Below are 15,697 nucleotides of genomic sequence, written 5' to 3'. Positions count from 1 at the left end.
CAAGGGAGAATAGCTCCAAAACATAAAAGGGGAGATTTAGATGGGATATTGGGAAGACATCCTTCCCTGGGATGGTGCTGAGGTCCTGGCAGAGGTTGCCCAGAGGAGCTGTGGCATCCCCAGGATTCCTGGAAGTGTCCAAGGCCAGTTTCAAGAGGGCTTGGAGCAACCTGGTCTTGCAGGTGTCCCTGCCCATGGCAGGGGGGTGGGACTGGATGGGCTTTAAGCCCCTCACTGAAAAATTACATCAAGTTCTCTTCAGATAAGTAATTAGAGCACTTGGCTTTGTGTTCCATGAAGTTATGGCAATTTAAAAAGGAGAGTGTATTGACAAGATACAGGAAAATTTTTCCTCTCTGCCTAAGCCATCCATGGTTCACTTAAAAAAAAATATAAATCATAATTTGAATGGAATTAGAATAGAATTCAATGAAATGCAGAGCTTCCAGGGGAAGCGACATCTCCCACATCTTCTGTGACACCTCCGAGCCCTCCCTGCACACACTGCCACTTAAATCCTTCTGGAAATTAGATCATACCAAATCCTGGGCAGAGAGTGGCCAGATCACAACGGTGCAGCCTCACAAAAGGTTCCCAACCACAGTATACGGGTTAAAACACCATGGGACACCAATTACTGTGTGGAAGGTGAGTGTTCAGGGGCTAATTCCAGTCAGTCATTCACAGGGAGAGGCCAAGGCACAGGAAGTTTGCCAGGAGGGTTTATTTGTATGGAAAAGTGCTTTAGCACAGTGAGATAAACATTCTCCCGATAAAGACAGAATTATAGGATCATCTAGGATGGAAAAGACCTTCAAGATCAAGTCCAAACCTAACCCAGCACGGTCAAGACATGTCCAGGTAAAGGTGTACTTAAGAAAGGAATTCTTCCAGGACCTACACTTTGTATAGAAAACTTTATGCCCACAACCAGGACCCTGTATTTACCTCAGCCCAAATCTCAGATGGGAATTTATCACAGGGCATGTCCAAGAACAACATTTTCCCAGCTAACAAAACATCAAACACTGTTTTAACCTTAAATAAAATTAAATTAAATAAAATGCAACTAGAGGTAGGATCCTTGTGAAATAAATCCTAGATTTTCATTGCTCAGTCTTGGAAACAGAAGCCCAGGGGTTTCTTGACCAGGAAATTAAGTTGCCAACTGCAGTCATTATTCCAGGAAAAGGGGAAAATAACAGTACTGAGCTGAAGTTCCCCCTCAGGCCCTTTGGCCCCAGTCTCAATCAAGAAAATCCCCGACAGAGCCTTTTTTTTGTAACAAATTTTTTACCAAAAAACCTCCCAGCATAACATGGGACACATCAAAATCTAATTTAAATTCCATTCCGAAATCTACCCTCTTTCCCCACCCTTTCAGCTACCCTTTTTGATACGGTTAAGGTGCCCAAGTTCCACTTATTTCCATGAAAGGTATATTCCAATGGATCAAAAATTTAGATAACGCTGATTTTTAGCATCATCTCTCCAAATATCTGGAATTAAATTAGAATAATGAAACCACTTGCAGGACGTGGAAGAGCAAAGCTCAAACCCTGAGTGAATTTTTATGGAAATACTCAATGTCAGCTGGATAATCCAGCAGAAAAAGACATCACTTGGCTCCTTTGGGCTACTGGAAACATGCAATGGTTTATTGTGATTTTGTCCTGACCCTGGTGACATCATCAAGTGATTTCAGGAGGAAGGTACTAATTCCGGTGGGCTGGCCAGCCTGAGATCTCCAAAATTAATATAAAAACCTGCCCAGAAGCCAAGAATCAACTGTGTAAACACTGACAAAAATAAGAACTATGGTGATATTTACCATTCAATATTATTTTTTAAAAAGTCTTCTGCTTCACAAAACTGCTTGTGTTTTTCTTGAAAGCTGATTGTCATACTGAAGTGGTATTAAAAAATCTCTTTGAGACAAAACCTGGGGAACAGTACCTCCAAAACCAGCCCCAATACCTGCACTCAGAACTCTAACTTCAGTAATTATTTGAATGAATGTTGGAAATTTCAAAGGCAAGTGGATCTTGCTGACAAACAGCAGGCACAAAACAGATCACAGTGTTCTGGTTTTACCTCACAGTGTTTTCAGGAGTAATCTTGTAGCTTTGAAATCAATCTGACAATAAAACACAGTAAAAACAGGGTTTTTTATGACATGACATCCAGCAGCTCTTACTGTAAGACACAAGAACGCAGCAGGCCGGAAGAAAAATCAGTTTTTGACTTTTTGTGCATGCACTTCATTATCCATGTGGATAATTGATCCAGAATCCATTGAGGTGAAGGCAAAGTTGCTTGTGCCGAGCAGAGTTTGGTCCTTGTTGCCCTCAAGCGCTGGTTCACTGAAGGGCAACATAAAGCTCCTGTTTTAGCCTCGTTTCCCTGCTCACTTTCTGCAGCATCTGTGGGAAGCAGGACAGTTCTCCAGTCCCACTGATCTCTCCCACCCCAGCTCAAAGCACACTTTGTTCACCTCAACCACAATGAAAAGTCAATCTTTGGTCTTTGCACGCCACTGTCCCGGCCAGCAGTGTCCACAGGTGCCAGGTATCCTGGTCATTCCTCCCAGTCCTCCATGGCCCACTCGGGCATGCTGGAGCAGTACTCGAAGTCCGTGCCCTTGTAGCGCAGGGCGTGCAGGAACATCACCAGCTCCTTGGGAGAGGGGTCCCGTCTGCTCGTCTTGCACTCCACACACAAAGGGTCCTTCTCTTCCCAACCCTTCTCCCCCGTTTGCCCATCCTGATTCCCACACAAACTCAGCTCTTTGTCTTTATCAAGCATTTCCAGGTTGATATCAGAGTTCAGTGGGCAAACTGCTGCGTCATCCCTCTCGGGATCCTTCTCGTCCTCAGCAGGGCAGGAACTCCCATTTATAGGATGAGCCTCAGCAGACTTTGTGCAGTCACCTGAATTCCCACAGTCTTTACTTTCACCACCGGAGTTCAAGTCCTCCTCCCCAATACCCAGGACCTCCAGGCTCTGTTTGGAACGATGCTCCTCTACCAGAGCCTTCAGGAGTTCCTCATCCGTCTTCCCGATCTTCCCGCCCTTGCCCCTGTCCGGGCCCCAGGCCTCCATGTTGTAGATGGGATCGTTGACAATGGGGTGGCCCAGGAACTGCAGGTGGACGCGGATCTGGTGCGTGCGGCCCGTGCGCGGCAGGCACCTCACCACGCTGCTGCTGCCGTTGTAGCTGAGCCTCTGGAAGAGGGTTTGGCAAGGCTTCCCCTTGGGATCCACGCGGCACACGCCCACCTTATAGGAAACCACCAGGATGGGCTCCTCACAGACCACCTCGTGCTCTGGGAACTCCCCCACCACCCGGCAGACGTATTCCTTCTCCAGCTGCCAGGAGACACGAAGAGGAAGGCTCAGGAAACACAGTGGAAAACGCACCCAAGCTCCAGCCTTGCTCCTCCTCCCTCTCCCCTCAATAAAATACATCCGAAGGTGGCATTTTATTACAACAGGAAAGGGAAAAAAATTAAATCAGCTACTTAAAGCTGAATTTCCCCTCGCATTTTCCCCAGCTAGTTGGGAAATCAGGAACAGAAAGACCTGGCCTATTTGCCTCGTATTGAATTCAGGAGCCATCTCTCTGCAACCTTTGCTTTACAGCCCTGAAGCCAATCCTGGAAAAAGTTCTGTTTGGATCGAGAGACTCTGGAAAAATGGGAATTTTAAAATTATAAAAGTAGTGGGTAGTTGACATATGTCCACTCACAAATAGATCTCTTCTCTAACTGGTTTACATGATCCCAGTATTTTGCACAGTCCCGTGGGATAATCCCAATCCTTTAGGGAAGAAGATCCCCTCCAACCTAATATTCCCAAAATAATTAAAATTTTTAGATCACTTTCAACCTAAAATTACCAAAATAAATTAAAGTTTTAGGAGACCTTTTTCAGTTTAATATTACCAAATTCAATTAAATTTGGAGGCGATTGCTTTTAGCCCAGTATCACCAAATTAAATTAAATTACCACATTGAACTAAATTTTTAGGTGATCCCTTCCAATCTGATATCAGCAAAAGCAGCTAAATTTTTAGGTTTTTCAATCTAATATTATCACACTAATATCACCAAATTCAATTAACTTTTTTTAGGAGCTCCCTTCCAACCCAATATTACCAAATTCAATTTTTACTCTGTCTTTAGCCTCTTAGGGATGAGAAGCACCAACAGTTAAGAACAGCAACATGACCATGAGTTGTCTGGGGAACTTGAGCTCATCTAGACACCAAATCTGGCTGACTCTGGAGCACAGCTGCTCCAGGACAGCACAGCAGCAGCGGCTCCCAGCCCTCACCTGCCTCTGCCGGACCTGCTCGTCGATGCGCTTGGACACGGCCGCGGTCTTGGCAAACATTAGCACGCCCGAGGTCATGCGGTCCAGGCGGTGCAGGGTGTGCAGCTCCCGCAGGCCGTGCTCCTTGCCCAGGATGAAGATGACGGTGTTGTGCCGGAACCTTCCACAGGGGTGGACGGGCAGGGACGAAGGCTTGTCCACCACCACCACCTCCTCATCCTCTGCCAGGATGCGGATGGGCTGGGCGGTGACCGGCGGCTCGTGCCGATGCACCGTGTTCCTGAGGAAGTCGTTGTTCTGAAAGGGATATGGACAATTAGCCTGAATCCAGCTTGTGCAACCACCCACAAACAACAGGGACTTAATATTGTGGGAGAAGAATTAAAGCCCCTTTCTCCTGGGACTTGGGATTTAGGTAGTAAGTGTGTGTGTCACCATGTAAATCCGATAACTTGCCCATCGGGTATTCCCGTTCCCAAGGGCCAAGGAAGCCGTACGGTACGTGTGGAGCTGCAGGATCCACACATTCCTGAATCCAGTGGGGCAGCGATTTCCAGGAAGCCCCGATTTCCCCTTCAACCCCTCCACAGGGTGCACAGAATCGCAGAATCCGCCGACTAGTAAGGAACCCATGAGGATTATCGAACCCAACTCCTGGCCCTGTGTTATCTGACCACGCAGCTCACGGCGTGATGCTCACGGCTTGGAGCAGGCCGGGCTCTGCCACCAGCCCACGATCCCCCCGGGAGCGCCCACCCCGGGCCCGCCCACCTTGAGCACGATGTCCAGGTCGCGCACGGGCTCCTCGTTGAGGCGCAGGCGGCCGGCACGGGCGGCAGCGCGGTAATAGGCGAGGGGCTGCGCTCGGAACTCGGTGCCGAAGACGTGCAGGAGGCTGCGGCCCACCCAGCGCCCCTTGCAGTAGGTGCGGAAGTCGAAGTAGTAGGGCCGCACCTTGCGCAGGCCGCCCTCGAAGTAGTACGAGGTCTCGGCGAAGTGCTCGGCGCCGAAGCTCACGCCCGAGATCAGCTTCCGCGGCGGCGGCACGTACCGCTCCCCGACCGCCACCCGCCGCTTCTTGGGGACCGGCGCCGCCTCCTCCTTGCCGGCGGGGTCCGGCTCCGCCTCCCGGGCTCGGCTGGGGCCGGGTCCCAGCTCGGCCATGTCCCCGCGGGGCGGCGGCGGCGGCCGGACCCCCAATCCCGCCGCGCGCACACACGCCAGCCACGCCGCGCGCCGCACGCCGTGACGCATCGCGCTGCGCCGGGCGGCGCGGCCAATCAGCGCGGGCAAGCTCCTCCAGGCCACGCCCCCGGCGCCCCTGTCTCGTTCCCGCCTTCCCCCCCCGCCCCCCGGGTCGTGAGGGAGCAAGAGGAGGCGGAGACGATGGAGGGGCGGGAGTGCTTTTCTTTATTTACCTCCCAGCAGTTTCCCCGCTCAGAGCTGCTCCACAAATGACCCTCGAGCCTCACCGCAGCCCGCCTGCCCCATGTGAACCTGCTCAATCACCGCCTGCGGGAGGGACACGTCAGGGAAAAGCCGAAACACGAGCATTTCTTAATAACCCAAATCAGAACAGCCAAGAAATGAACATTTTTTATAATCCCAAAGAGGGAAAAGTCCAGAAATGATCGTTTTTCAAAACTCCAAACAGAAAAAAACACTCCAAGAAACGAGGATCTTTCATAACACTACAATCCAGTGCTGCTGCCCATGATTAAATTAGTTGGTGCAGGCAGGAGAGGACACACTCCCATGTTTAAAAACAATGACAAATCAGGGTACATTGCTGCTCCGAGACACTAATTGCGACTTATTTTTGCCAAGCATTAGGCAGAGTAGTCGATATTAAAGTGGTTTTAGTGAAGCTTTAGATATTCCTGTCTGCTTTCAGAATTCTCTGTGAACTGATGTTATCTAGAGTTTATCAGACAGGATAGCTGGAGTTGTCTGGACCCACTCCCTGGAAGCTGCCATGGCCTCCAAGAGCCTCCCCTGGTCTTGTCCCTGTTCTCCATCCCTCCAGAACGAGCTCCTCTGAAGCAGGATTTCCCTTTATCCATTGATGAAATTTCCATTAAAAAGCAAAACCATACTGACCATCTACAGGCCTAAGTCCCTCTCATGAGCTTTCTGAGGTACCTTTAGAGATATCCATCCATGTGTCAGAGGTCATCCCTGAGGCAAAGGAAAACCAACAGTTACTACTCCCTCAGTTCTGTGCCAGCATCACATGGAATTTAAAAACACACACAGGCTCCAGAAAAAGAGGAAATAAAACTCTGCAAGCTCTCTCAAACAGAAGATACTCCCTGCTTTGCCAAGCTGTTCTCTCCTTTTTTTTCCCACAAACGGCATCCACCAGGGATCCAGGACTCGGTCAGCAAAGCCAAAGAAAGCAAGCTCAGAGGAAGAGGAGGGAGTGTTCCTCAGGGAACAGCAGATTTTACCGAGGCCACTGCTTTTCCTTGTCTGTGAGAGGGACGTAGATGACGCCCATGAGCTGGGTCTCGACTATATGCCCATCACTGGTCTTGTCATACTGCATCAGCACCTGGTTTGCTCCCTCGGGCCCCACGGGCACGATCAACCGCCCGCCCGGCTTCAGCTCCTTCAGCAGCTGCAGCACGGAGAAATCCCACTCAGCAGAGGCAAAAAACCCCACACAGACAGTGGGAATGAGCAGCACTGTGAAGGTCATGACAGAAAAGAAGCTCCCAGTGGTTTCCTCATTTTCTCTCAGCACCGCCACTCTTACCTCTCTGGGGACGGTGGCTGCGGCCGCTCCCACATGGATCGCATCGTAAGGAGCCTCCTCGGGATATCCCTGCCTGCCGTCTCCAACTACAGAGAGAAAACATGCAGACAGGACTTCGGTTGTCATAACAACTCAAAGCATCAACACAAACTGGAAGGACTTGGAGGAGCAGAGCCAAGGGAAAAACCGTGGGATTGCAGGGAGCTCACCCACAAGCTTCACACGGCCAGAGCTGAGCAGCGTCGGATCATCCTCTTGGACGTTCCGGATGGATTCGTGCACCAGCTCCTTGATGTGCTCCACACCCACAGCTTTTCCTGTCGGGCCAATCTGGAACGAACAGTCAAACACCTGATGCTTCCCTTATGGAGGAGACAGGGCAGGTTTTAGTGGGAATTGGGGAATTTCCAGGAAGAAACTCCAGAGGTTCTGAAGAGGAGGTGCAAGCACTGTGCCTCTTCCTTGGTTTTAAGGCTGAGTAGTCCCAGTTGTATCAGCTAATCAGGGATGTGCTTTCCAGGCTGGGAATAGAGTGCCATCACTCACCATCCTGGCGAAGCACGCGGTGAGGTATCCGCTCCCAGATCCCACATCCAGCGCCTTGGCACCTTCCACCAGCTGATCCTTGAGCAGCTCCAGCGCGTGGGCGTGCTGCAGGGACACCCAGGACAAGGAAGTGGGAAACATCCCGGGGTTAGTCTCCTCTTCCAACACTTCTCCTTGCTTTCTGATTTAATCACAGCACGCCTGGCCTCGTGCCTGACACTTCCAGAGCAAAACTCAAGTGTCAGACCTGAAAGATCTTTTGCAGGACATCATTTAGGCAGAGTCTCAGGAATTAGATGTGAAACAGCAGAAAAAAAGGTCTCATGTAAAAAAAGGGACAACATGGAATTCTCATCTAAGCACACTTCTAAAGCAACTGAAAGAGTATAGGGGAAATTCCTCTTAAAAAAGAAAATCCCTAAAGAAACAAGCAGGATTATCATGTCCATGGGGTGTTTCAGTTTTCTACTTGAAGGAAAATTAAATATAAAATGAGAAATAAACCATTCCCTCCATTTCTGTTGAAAGTGAGGAGTTTTCACCTTACCATGTGTGGGGCGCTGATGGTAGCCTTGTAGCCTATAAGGAAATGGGTGACACAAGTTATTTGATATAAAATTCCCAATGGGAACAGTCCTTAATTCTCCCCCACCTTCCCCTAAAAATAGGAAAACACTTGTCTCCTGTCACAGAATCACAGGATGATTTGGGTTGGAAGGGATCTTAGAGCTCATCCAGTCCCTGTCCCTGCCATGGGTGGGGACACCTTCCCTTACACTAGGCTGCTCCAAGACCCATCCAGCCTGGAACTGGACATTTCCAGGGATAGAGATTCCATACCTAAACCATGGAGCACCTGCCAAGGCACCTTGTTCCCCACTGACAGCAGATGCTTTGACAGAGGTGACTCACCAATGGATTGAGGAGAGTCCATGTATGGGAAATACTTGATGTAGTGACCTCTGTCCGTAGCCAACAGCACATCGAAAACTCGCTGAGACTTAATGATCCCTTTTTCTGGGAAAGAGGGAAAAGAGAGACGGGCAGGACTGAAATCTTCAGCATCCCAGGAAGAAGAGATTTGAAAGGGGAAGCACACTTCAGGGAGTTCATGGATCTGGGGGAATTAATGAGGGATCTGAGACAGCAAAGCAAACGCTGATGGACGGGCATCCTTTCCCATTCCCACTAGGTGTCCAGCCACCAGCGTGGCCCATCTCCAGAGGGTGGCCACCTGCATCCACAACAGCTCTGCCACTTCCAAGTGTAACGGGAGTGAAATGGAGTCACGTTCCATGGCAGGAAACACAGACTCCGCTTCAGGTTTCAGCAGTGAACTCAAGGGCCATGACTGCAGAGGCATCCAACATCCCTTCACACCTTTCTGCGGGAATTCTGGGCAAGTTTACAGCTATTTTTATGTGTGTTCAAGCCCGCTGTCCTGAGCACCAGGCACCATTCCAGCCCCCTGGCACGGATGTCCGGGGCGCTCGGCTGCACCCCCGGGCTCAGAACTCCGAGCTGCAGCACTTTAAAGGGCGCCACACACTTCCAGAGACAGGGAAGGAAGGTGTGAAGAGGCTTTCCTGCCCCTGCTGGCATAACTCCTTGTTTCCATCTATAAATAGGACGAGTTCAGACTGGGACAAATGCCGAAATTCAGGAACATTAACCCCAACCCTTCCGAGTGAGCGGTGTCACACGGTGTGACACTAAATATCCACGCACAGACATTAAATATCCGTTCACTGCCATTCCAGAGGATGCTGCCGGCACTCACTGTAGAGGTTGTTGACCAGCTCCGCGTGCGTTTTCCCGCTGGATGTCCAGGCCATGGTCCTGGCGAACAGCAGCCCCATGAGTGCCAGCACGGCGCCGGACGGCAGCTGGCTCATCCCACGGACACGGCAGCGGCCTGGGGAGAGAGCGGGTTCAGAGCCAGGGCAGAGCTCCCCGTGTCCCGCCCTCGTTAAACCATGGCAGGTGTGACAGCGGCTCAAGGATGTCACACCGCACTCGCCTGCGCCGCCCGGGACAACTTCCGCCCTCTGCCAACATGGCGGCGCGGCTGCGTCAGCGTCCCCCACCCTGCGGACCAATGGGCGCCCTCGCTCCACCGGCGACGCGTTGTGATTGGTCAGAGCCGGAGCCGGTGGCCGCGGTGATTGGTCGGTCGCGGCGCCGGTGATTGGCCGGGCCGGGTCCGGAGAGGCGGGGGAGGAGCTGCCGCGGTGCCCGGAGCGCGGGGCGGTGGGTGCGGGACCGGGCGGCCCCTCCGCCCCACGGGCAGCAGTGGGGACAGCGCTCCCCGGGGCGCGGCCGGGCTTCCCGCTGGGATGAGAATTCCCTGGAACGTCCGCTGGCGTGACTTGGGCAGAGGGCGGGAGGTGGCGGAGGCCTGGGCGGGCGGATCGGCTGGGTGATCACCGTTTATTCCCCCCATCGCAGGATCCCACGATGAGGATGATCGAGAGCGTGGACTCCGTGGTGACCAGGTCCAGCGAGGACCTGTGGGCTGAGATCTGCTCCTGTCTGCCACATCCCGAGCAGAAGGACGCCGGCGATGCCTTCACAGACTCCTTCATGGATTCCTACGCCGAGGGCGGCGGATCGGGAGGCTCTTCCCAACCTGCCCCGAAGCCCTGGGCACCCCTGAACGACTCCGAGGTGTATTTAGCATCCCTGGGTGAGTGTCTCCCGCTGCTGAGGTACCTGGTGACAGCTCTGTTTATGCGGTGCCACTGCTGTGGTCAAAAAGTCTCCCAGCTATTTAACACAGAATCTGATGAATTTTCCTCAAGTGCGGTAGTGGAAAGGTGAAGCTCAGTCAGAGCTTCTTCATCTCTGCTGCAGAAAGGAACTTTTTATCAAATAAAAGCTGAAAAAGTCGTTTTTTACCCTCCACAATAAGTGGGAGGCTGCAATCAGCAACAGAGCAGGTGGCAGAAGAGGCTTTTTAAGCTTTTATTTCTGCCAGAACTTTCATCGTGCCTTCATTGCTGTTTCACAGCGCACCGAGTAATGCAATGAGAGTGATTTATATTCCAATTTGCATGGAAATTGTGGGAACTCAGTGCCTGCGAGATCTGTGCCCTCCTGTGTGATTTCATGGAAACTGAGCAGTAAGTGTGAAAGTTATTAAAACCCCAAATGGGCAGAGTTGGCTGATTGCACAAATCTTATTTCCTTCAGAAGCATCATCTGAAAAACATCATCTTCTGTATATAAAGGAAAGAGAGCCACGCAGGCTTGAAATACAGAGGGGAAAATTGCTTTTAAAATATTAGTCTTGAAAAGTTAATTTTACTCACTTTTTGATATAGAAGTCCAGATCCTTCTCTCCTTCCAGAAAAAAACAAAAAACATAACCAAGATAACAAAATCCCCTGTTCTCCTCACAGAGAGAAGACTGATGAGGATCAAAGGCCTGTCCCAGGAGGTGACCTCCAAGGACATGCTGCGCACGCTGTCCCAGGCCAAGAAGGAATGCTGGGACAGGTTCCTGCAGGAGAAGTTTGAGGCGGAATGTTACGTCGAGGGCCACGATGCTGACGAGAGGTAACGAGCGAGTCAGCGGGAAGGGTCACCACTTACCTCTTAAAAACTAGAAGAAGGTTTTGTCAGGACATTACACAGAAACACCACCTCCCTGCAGCTCAGAGAGGCTGCCACGGGATTCCTGCAGCATTTTGGGAATGCCCATTGGGGTTGTGCTAGAGGGAACACAGAGCATGTAGGGTTTGAGCTTCCAGTGCTCCTTTCCGATCTTTGCACCCTTCAGACTGCATGGAAGCAGCTGGGACCTGCTCAGTGATTTCCCTCCTCACATGTGGGGTAGGGAAGTAATGAAGCAGAGGAGGGAATGCCTGGTGTGTCTCAGATGGTGCCAGTCCTGGGATGAGATTTCCCTTCCCTGCCTCTCTTACAGTGCTTCTGCTCTCTCCCCCATTGCCCTCACACAGATGATGGCAGAAGTAAGATGGGAGCCCTTTTCCTAAGCAATCTCCCATTCCCAATCACATGGAATGCTCTCCAAATTCCTCATTTCTCAGCTGACATTTTCCATGATTGCTTCTGGATGACGAGAAGATTATTTCTCTCCCTTGAAGAAAATCTACTTAAGCCAGAACCATGAAAAATAATCCCTTGTTTATAAGGAGGTTTCAGATGATTTCTTTGGTCTCCAGTTAACTTCAATGAGATTTGTATTTAAAACCAAGCTTTTATGTGCTCTTTCTGCTGTTTTTAAAGGGTGAGGATGTTATCCAAGAAAGGATTTCAGTCCCTAGAGCTTGACTGTGGAATTAGAGGTCACTCCTGAATGGTGCTGAAGTTTTGAGTCTCACCCACTGATGTAATTAAACAAGCCTTAATTTTTAAGTGCATCGAATAGTGATGTTATACAGTTTGGGTTATATAGGTTTTTTAACCTTCCAGTGCTATTAATGCTCACACATTTTGAGATACTCTTCCTCATTTTTTGTTCCCTTCCCTTTCCCCAAAAAATATTTCCTGATCTTCATCACAAAGAGGCAGTCTGGGGTTTGGTTTGTTTGAACAAGAGTTTTTTTTACTTCCAGCCCAGTAGGCTGGAAACTCCTGGAATCATAGATTCATTTTGGTAGGAAGGGACCTTAAGACTCATCCAGTTCCACCCACCTGCCCTGGATAGGGACACCTTCCACTGTCCCAGGTTGCTCCAAGCCCCATCCAGCCTGGCCTTGGACACTTCTAGGGATGGAACAGCCACAGCTTCTCTGGGCAACCTGTGCCAGGGCCTCAGCACCCTCACAGGGAAGAAATCCTTCCCAATATCCCATGCAACCCTGCCCTCTGTCTGACTGAGTTGGAGTCTCTGGCTACAGAGACAGAAGAGGACTTCAGGTGTGTGAAGGCTGTGAAAAGGCTATGCAGGTCCTTTACACTGAGAGAAATCAGAGCATAAAATGTGTTCTAAGCACAGTTTCAAAGGCCCACCTGCAGGGGGTGGCTTTGTAGAATGACAGATTCTGCTTGTCCCTCTGGCACAAGGATCCATCCCACGCCAGACCTCGCCTGTGGGAACGGCAGTACCCGCAGAGGGGCAGGAAATGCCCGTGGAGGTTTTTCCTGTCGCTTCTCCTGTGTGTCTCTGTCACTCCCCGGTCTCACGGTGTCCCTTTGCTGTCCCCAGCACGCTGGAGCACCTGAAGCGCTGGCTGCAGCCTGACAAAGTGGCCATCAGCTCCGAGGAGGTGCAGTGCCTCATCCCGCCGGAATCGCAGCCGGAGAAGCCGGAGGCCGAGGAGGAGCCTCTGGCTGCGGAGCAGTGAGAGCCCCCAGCCGTGCCCGGGGCTGCCTCTCATCCCTGCCCCCTGGAAGATGTACCCAGCCATAGGAATAGCAGGAAGGGGGGCACAGAGCAAATTATCAGTAATTGAAAAAGTAATTTTTAAAAGAAAGAACCCCCAACACACCAAGTTCCAGCCCTGGAGCTCTGGAGACAGCGATGGCACTGGTAGGGACGAGAGGGAATGCCTGTGACACAGCTGAACCAAAACCTCACCATCTTCTCCAGCCTGCAGCCACCTCATCGTTCCAGCCTGGATGTGGATTGTTTGGAATCCATGAGGAGACACATTAAACAACAACAAACAACAAAAGCAGTTGTTGAGAAGCACCAGAAAACATCATGGTCTAGAATAGAGCAGAGAAACCACTGAATCACTTTCTTTCTGTCTTTTACCTTTCCATTGCTCAGTTGGGCATTTTTTTCCTCTCCTGCCAAATCCACTTTGGTGTTTTCTTCAGATCTTCAGTGTTTCAGGCTGACTTGGCCCCAAGCTGTGCCAGGAAGAAGATGGATATTTCTCACCTCTGTGAATTTGGGACCCTGAAGCTCTCACTGCAGTCAATAAATTGATGGTGTCATTGACATTGTAGCTATTTCACATTCCTCTCTGTAATGTACCCTCTAGTATCCCACTTTATTGCCCAAACTCTCTATAATAGACTATTGGGGGAGTATTTTTCTTCTTGTTGGTCATTTTGTACCTGTTCTTTATTCCTTCAGCCTCTCCAGAAAAAGACCAGATGAGATTCCCTATTGGGAAACCAAGAGGAGTAGCCAGGGACAAACAACTTCTTTCCATCACAGAATTGCATAGAATTCTCTGACTTGAAATGTATTTAGTATTTAATTGTTTTTTTCACCCTGCTTAACTCTTCAAAGGGTTATTCCCTTTTACTAATCCAAAAATCTGTGATTTTTGTGCTGTTTTTTGCTGATCTGTGTGTTCTGCCTCAGCACCAACACTGGAGGTCGGTAGAGGGAAGCAGCACAGTCTGTCAGAGCTCCTTAGGGGAAATTGTGGTTCTAGGAGTTAATCCACGCTGGATTCATACAGTGTTTGTTTATGTATCTGTTTGAAAATACTTTTTTAGGAGTAAATTCTTGCTGGAGCTTCCCAGTTTCCTGTTTCTGTACCCAAATAGAGGCGCTGCTCTCTCAGTCACTGTGTCACAACTCGGAGGTTGTTCCCACCATCAGCTTTCCTGATGTAAGTCCCAGCCCAGGCTCACCTCCCAAAAAAGTCACGCTCAGAATTCTCCATTAAAACAGTCCCTTGTGTTTTAAACCTTGAGAAATGGGTGAATCACCTGAGTGCCAGCGATGCACAACTCACAAGCCTTGTGTCTTGCTGGTTTGGTCATTAAATGTACCCTTTAATTTATCCTTTAACTGTCCTTTATTATATTAAATCTATGTCCTTGTGCAGATCTCCCTCACCTGATGTAACAAAGCTGTGACAAAGATGCAGAACTGAGATGTTCCCAGAAATGGTTTGTGCAGAGAGAGAAAGCAGCAATTTCTCTGTCCCCAGCCTATTTCCCAATCAATAAAATTCTTCTTATTGGTAGCAAGCACTATGACAATGCTTTATATTATATTATCTGTTCTTAAACATATTTGAGGAAGAAATGTACCCAAAAGAACTGTGCTGAAATAATTCCACATCCACATCACCAACCATTTCCTTTGGAGAAGGGACCTGAGGGAACAGCTCTTACCATTTCACTTGTAAAAATAATAATCATTCCAAGATTCTCTGACCTGCTCTATGGAAACACTTGGGGCCTCCAACTGATAATTGCAAAGATTGAGAAATAATTTACTTAAATTAATCCCTTATGTAGAGTTAACTTTTTTTTCTCCTATATATAATAAATATAGTTACATAAACATATATAATTAAGTTATAACCAAGAGTATAGACTTGGGGTGGGTCTGTACTTAAATCACCATAAAAAAACCCTTTAAAACTTCATTACAAAGTCAGTGAAACTGTGAATAGTAGTGTGATGTGTCTGAACAGTGTCATTGCACTTGGTGATGCCACACATGATTTGAGTAGCAAGGGCTTTACCTCCCAGTATTGGGGTTTATTTTGGGAAAAGCAGGCTGCTGGGCTCCTCTCTGCCAAACAAACTCTTGCTGGTAAAAGCAGCAGCCTCACTTTTTGCTTCTACAGCAACACCAATCTTCCTATGTGTGGAAATAACTCCCACAGAGGGAGAATTGTTGAAGCTGGAAAAACCCTCTGGGATCATCACAGCTGAGCCCACCTGCGTCCCCAAGCGCCACAGCCACACAGCTTTTCAATCCCTCCAGGGCTGGAGACTCTACCCTTGCCCTGGGCACCCTGTTTTTAACAATTTGACCCAAAAGAGACATCAGTGACATCTCAGGGACAGAGGAAGGACCCATCCTCAGAGGCACAGGCAGATCTGCAGTTGCGGTGCCTGGAGGCATCAGGTCCAGACCATGAGGCACAGACCTGTGCAGATCCAGGGAATGACCTTCAGGCAGGATAAATGAGTAAATCACACAGGAAACAGCAGCCCTCCTACCTTTTGTGCCTTTGAAAGACAATACTTTACCTTTTTCACTGCGTGAAACACCCATTTCTGTACCCCTTTGAAGCCAGTGGAGACCCCATGTGGTGACACAGCCCCAGCCTGGCATTTCAAAATAGGGCAAAATAGAATTGTATCTAACACAATTCACCTGCTCCCTTG

The 15,697-nt window shown here is 49.6% G+C and overlaps 3 protein-coding genes across 6 annotated transcripts; 1 reads left to right on the top strand and 2 right to left on the bottom strand.

Annotated features, from left to right (window-relative positions):
* Nucleotides 1-550: 550 nt before the first annotated feature.
* RPUSD2 (RNA pseudouridine synthase domain containing 2) lies at nucleotides 551-5,589 on the bottom strand. Its single transcript, XM_014257927.2, has 3 exons — nucleotides 5,107-5,589; nucleotides 4,336-4,632; nucleotides 551-3,369 (listed from the first exon to the last, which is right to left on the bottom strand). The coding sequence occupies exons 1-3, from the start codon at nucleotides 5,587-5,589 to the stop codon at nucleotides 2,578-2,580; spliced, it is 1,572 nt and encodes a 523-aa protein (XP_014113402.2). The 3' UTR covers nucleotides 551-2,577.
* A 324-nt stretch (nucleotides 5,590-5,913) lies between these two features.
* Nucleotides 5,914-9,695, bottom strand: LOC102104172 (protein-L-isoaspartate(D-aspartate) O-methyltransferase-like). Of its 3 annotated transcripts, XM_088058374.1 has the most exons (9): nucleotides 9,660-9,695; nucleotides 9,420-9,554; nucleotides 8,552-8,656; nucleotides 8,187-8,218; nucleotides 7,640-7,744; nucleotides 7,303-7,423; nucleotides 7,094-7,179; nucleotides 6,786-6,955; nucleotides 5,914-6,513 (listed from the first exon to the last, which is right to left on the bottom strand). In XM_088058374.1, the coding sequence occupies exons 2-9, from the start codon at nucleotides 9,532-9,534 to the stop codon at nucleotides 6,501-6,503; spliced, it is 747 nt and encodes a 248-aa protein (XP_087914500.1). In that variant the 5' UTR covers nucleotides 9,535-9,554; nucleotides 9,660-9,695; the 3' UTR covers nucleotides 5,914-6,500. The 3 variants fall into 3 exon arrangements, with proteins under 3 accessions (XP_087914500.1, XP_014113302.2, XP_014113303.2); XM_014257827.2 differs by lacking the exon at nucleotides 9,660-9,695 and having other exon boundaries at nucleotides 9,420-9,647; XM_014257828.2 differs by lacking the exon at nucleotides 9,660-9,695 and having other exon boundaries at nucleotides 5,914-6,955; nucleotides 9,420-9,647.
* A 128-nt stretch (nucleotides 9,696-9,823) lies between these two features.
* On the top strand, nucleotides 9,824-14,548 carry CCDC32 (coiled-coil domain containing 32). Of its 2 annotated transcripts, none has more exons than XM_005529064.3 (4): nucleotides 9,824-9,889; nucleotides 10,088-10,325; nucleotides 11,041-11,197; nucleotides 12,813-14,548. In XM_005529064.3, the coding sequence occupies exons 2-4, from the start codon at nucleotides 10,097-10,099 to the stop codon at nucleotides 12,949-12,951; spliced, it is 525 nt and encodes a 174-aa protein (XP_005529121.1). In that variant the 5' UTR covers nucleotides 9,824-9,889; nucleotides 10,088-10,096; the 3' UTR covers nucleotides 12,952-14,548. The 2 variants fall into 2 exon arrangements, with proteins under 2 accessions (XP_005529121.1, XP_087914518.1); XM_088058392.1 differs by having other exon boundaries at nucleotides 9,863-9,893.
* The last annotated feature ends 1,149 nt before the right edge of the window (nucleotides 14,549-15,697 follow it).

Source organism: Pseudopodoces humilis, chromosome 7 (assembly GCF_049639895.1).
Source record: "Pseudopodoces humilis isolate 2021_Gansu_Grassland_sample_001 chromosome 7, ASM4963989v1, whole genome shotgun sequence".
NCBI classification, from domain to species: Eukaryota; Metazoa; Chordata; class Aves; order Passeriformes; family Paridae; genus Pseudopodoces; species Pseudopodoces humilis.
The sequence above is the reverse complement of the archived record's forward strand: the minus strand, read 5'-3'. Positions and strand labels throughout refer to the sequence as shown.

Coding starts and splice junctions, on each gene's coding strand:
- RPUSD2 (XM_014257927.2), bottom strand. CDS start 5,589: ATGCGTCACGGCGTGCGGCGCGCGGCGTGGCTGGCGTGTGTGCGCGCG. Junction 4,633..5,106: donor ACCTGGACATCGTGCTCAAG/GTGGGCGGGCCC, acceptor TATCCCTTTCAG/AACAACGACTTCCTCAGGAA. Junction 3,370..4,335: donor AGCAGGTCCGGCAGAGGCAG/GTGAGGGCTGGG, acceptor GTCTCCTGGCAG/CTGGAGAAGGAATACGTCTG.
- LOC102104172 (XM_088058374.1), bottom strand. CDS start 9,534: ATGAGCCAGCTGCCGTCCGGCGCCGTGCTGGCACTCATGGGGCTGCTG. Junction 7,745..8,186: donor CCATCAGCGCCCCACACATG/GTAAGGTGAAAA, acceptor GTGTCCCTGCAG/CACGCCCACGCGCTGGAGCT. Junction 7,424..7,639: donor CCGCGTGCTTCGCCAGGATG/GTGAGTGATGGC, acceptor TGTTCGTTCCAG/ATTGGCCCGACAGGAAAAGC.
- CCDC32 (XM_005529064.3), top strand. CDS start 10,097: ATGAGGATGATCGAGAGCGTGGACTCCGTGGTGACCAGGTCCAGCGAG. Junction 10,326..11,040: donor GGTGTATTTAGCATCCCTGG/GTGAGTGTCTCC, acceptor TTCTCCTCACAG/AGAGAAGACTGATGAGGATC. Junction 11,198..12,812: donor GGCCACGATGCTGACGAGAG/GTAACGAGCGAG, acceptor TGCTGTCCCCAG/CACGCTGGAGCACCTGAAGC.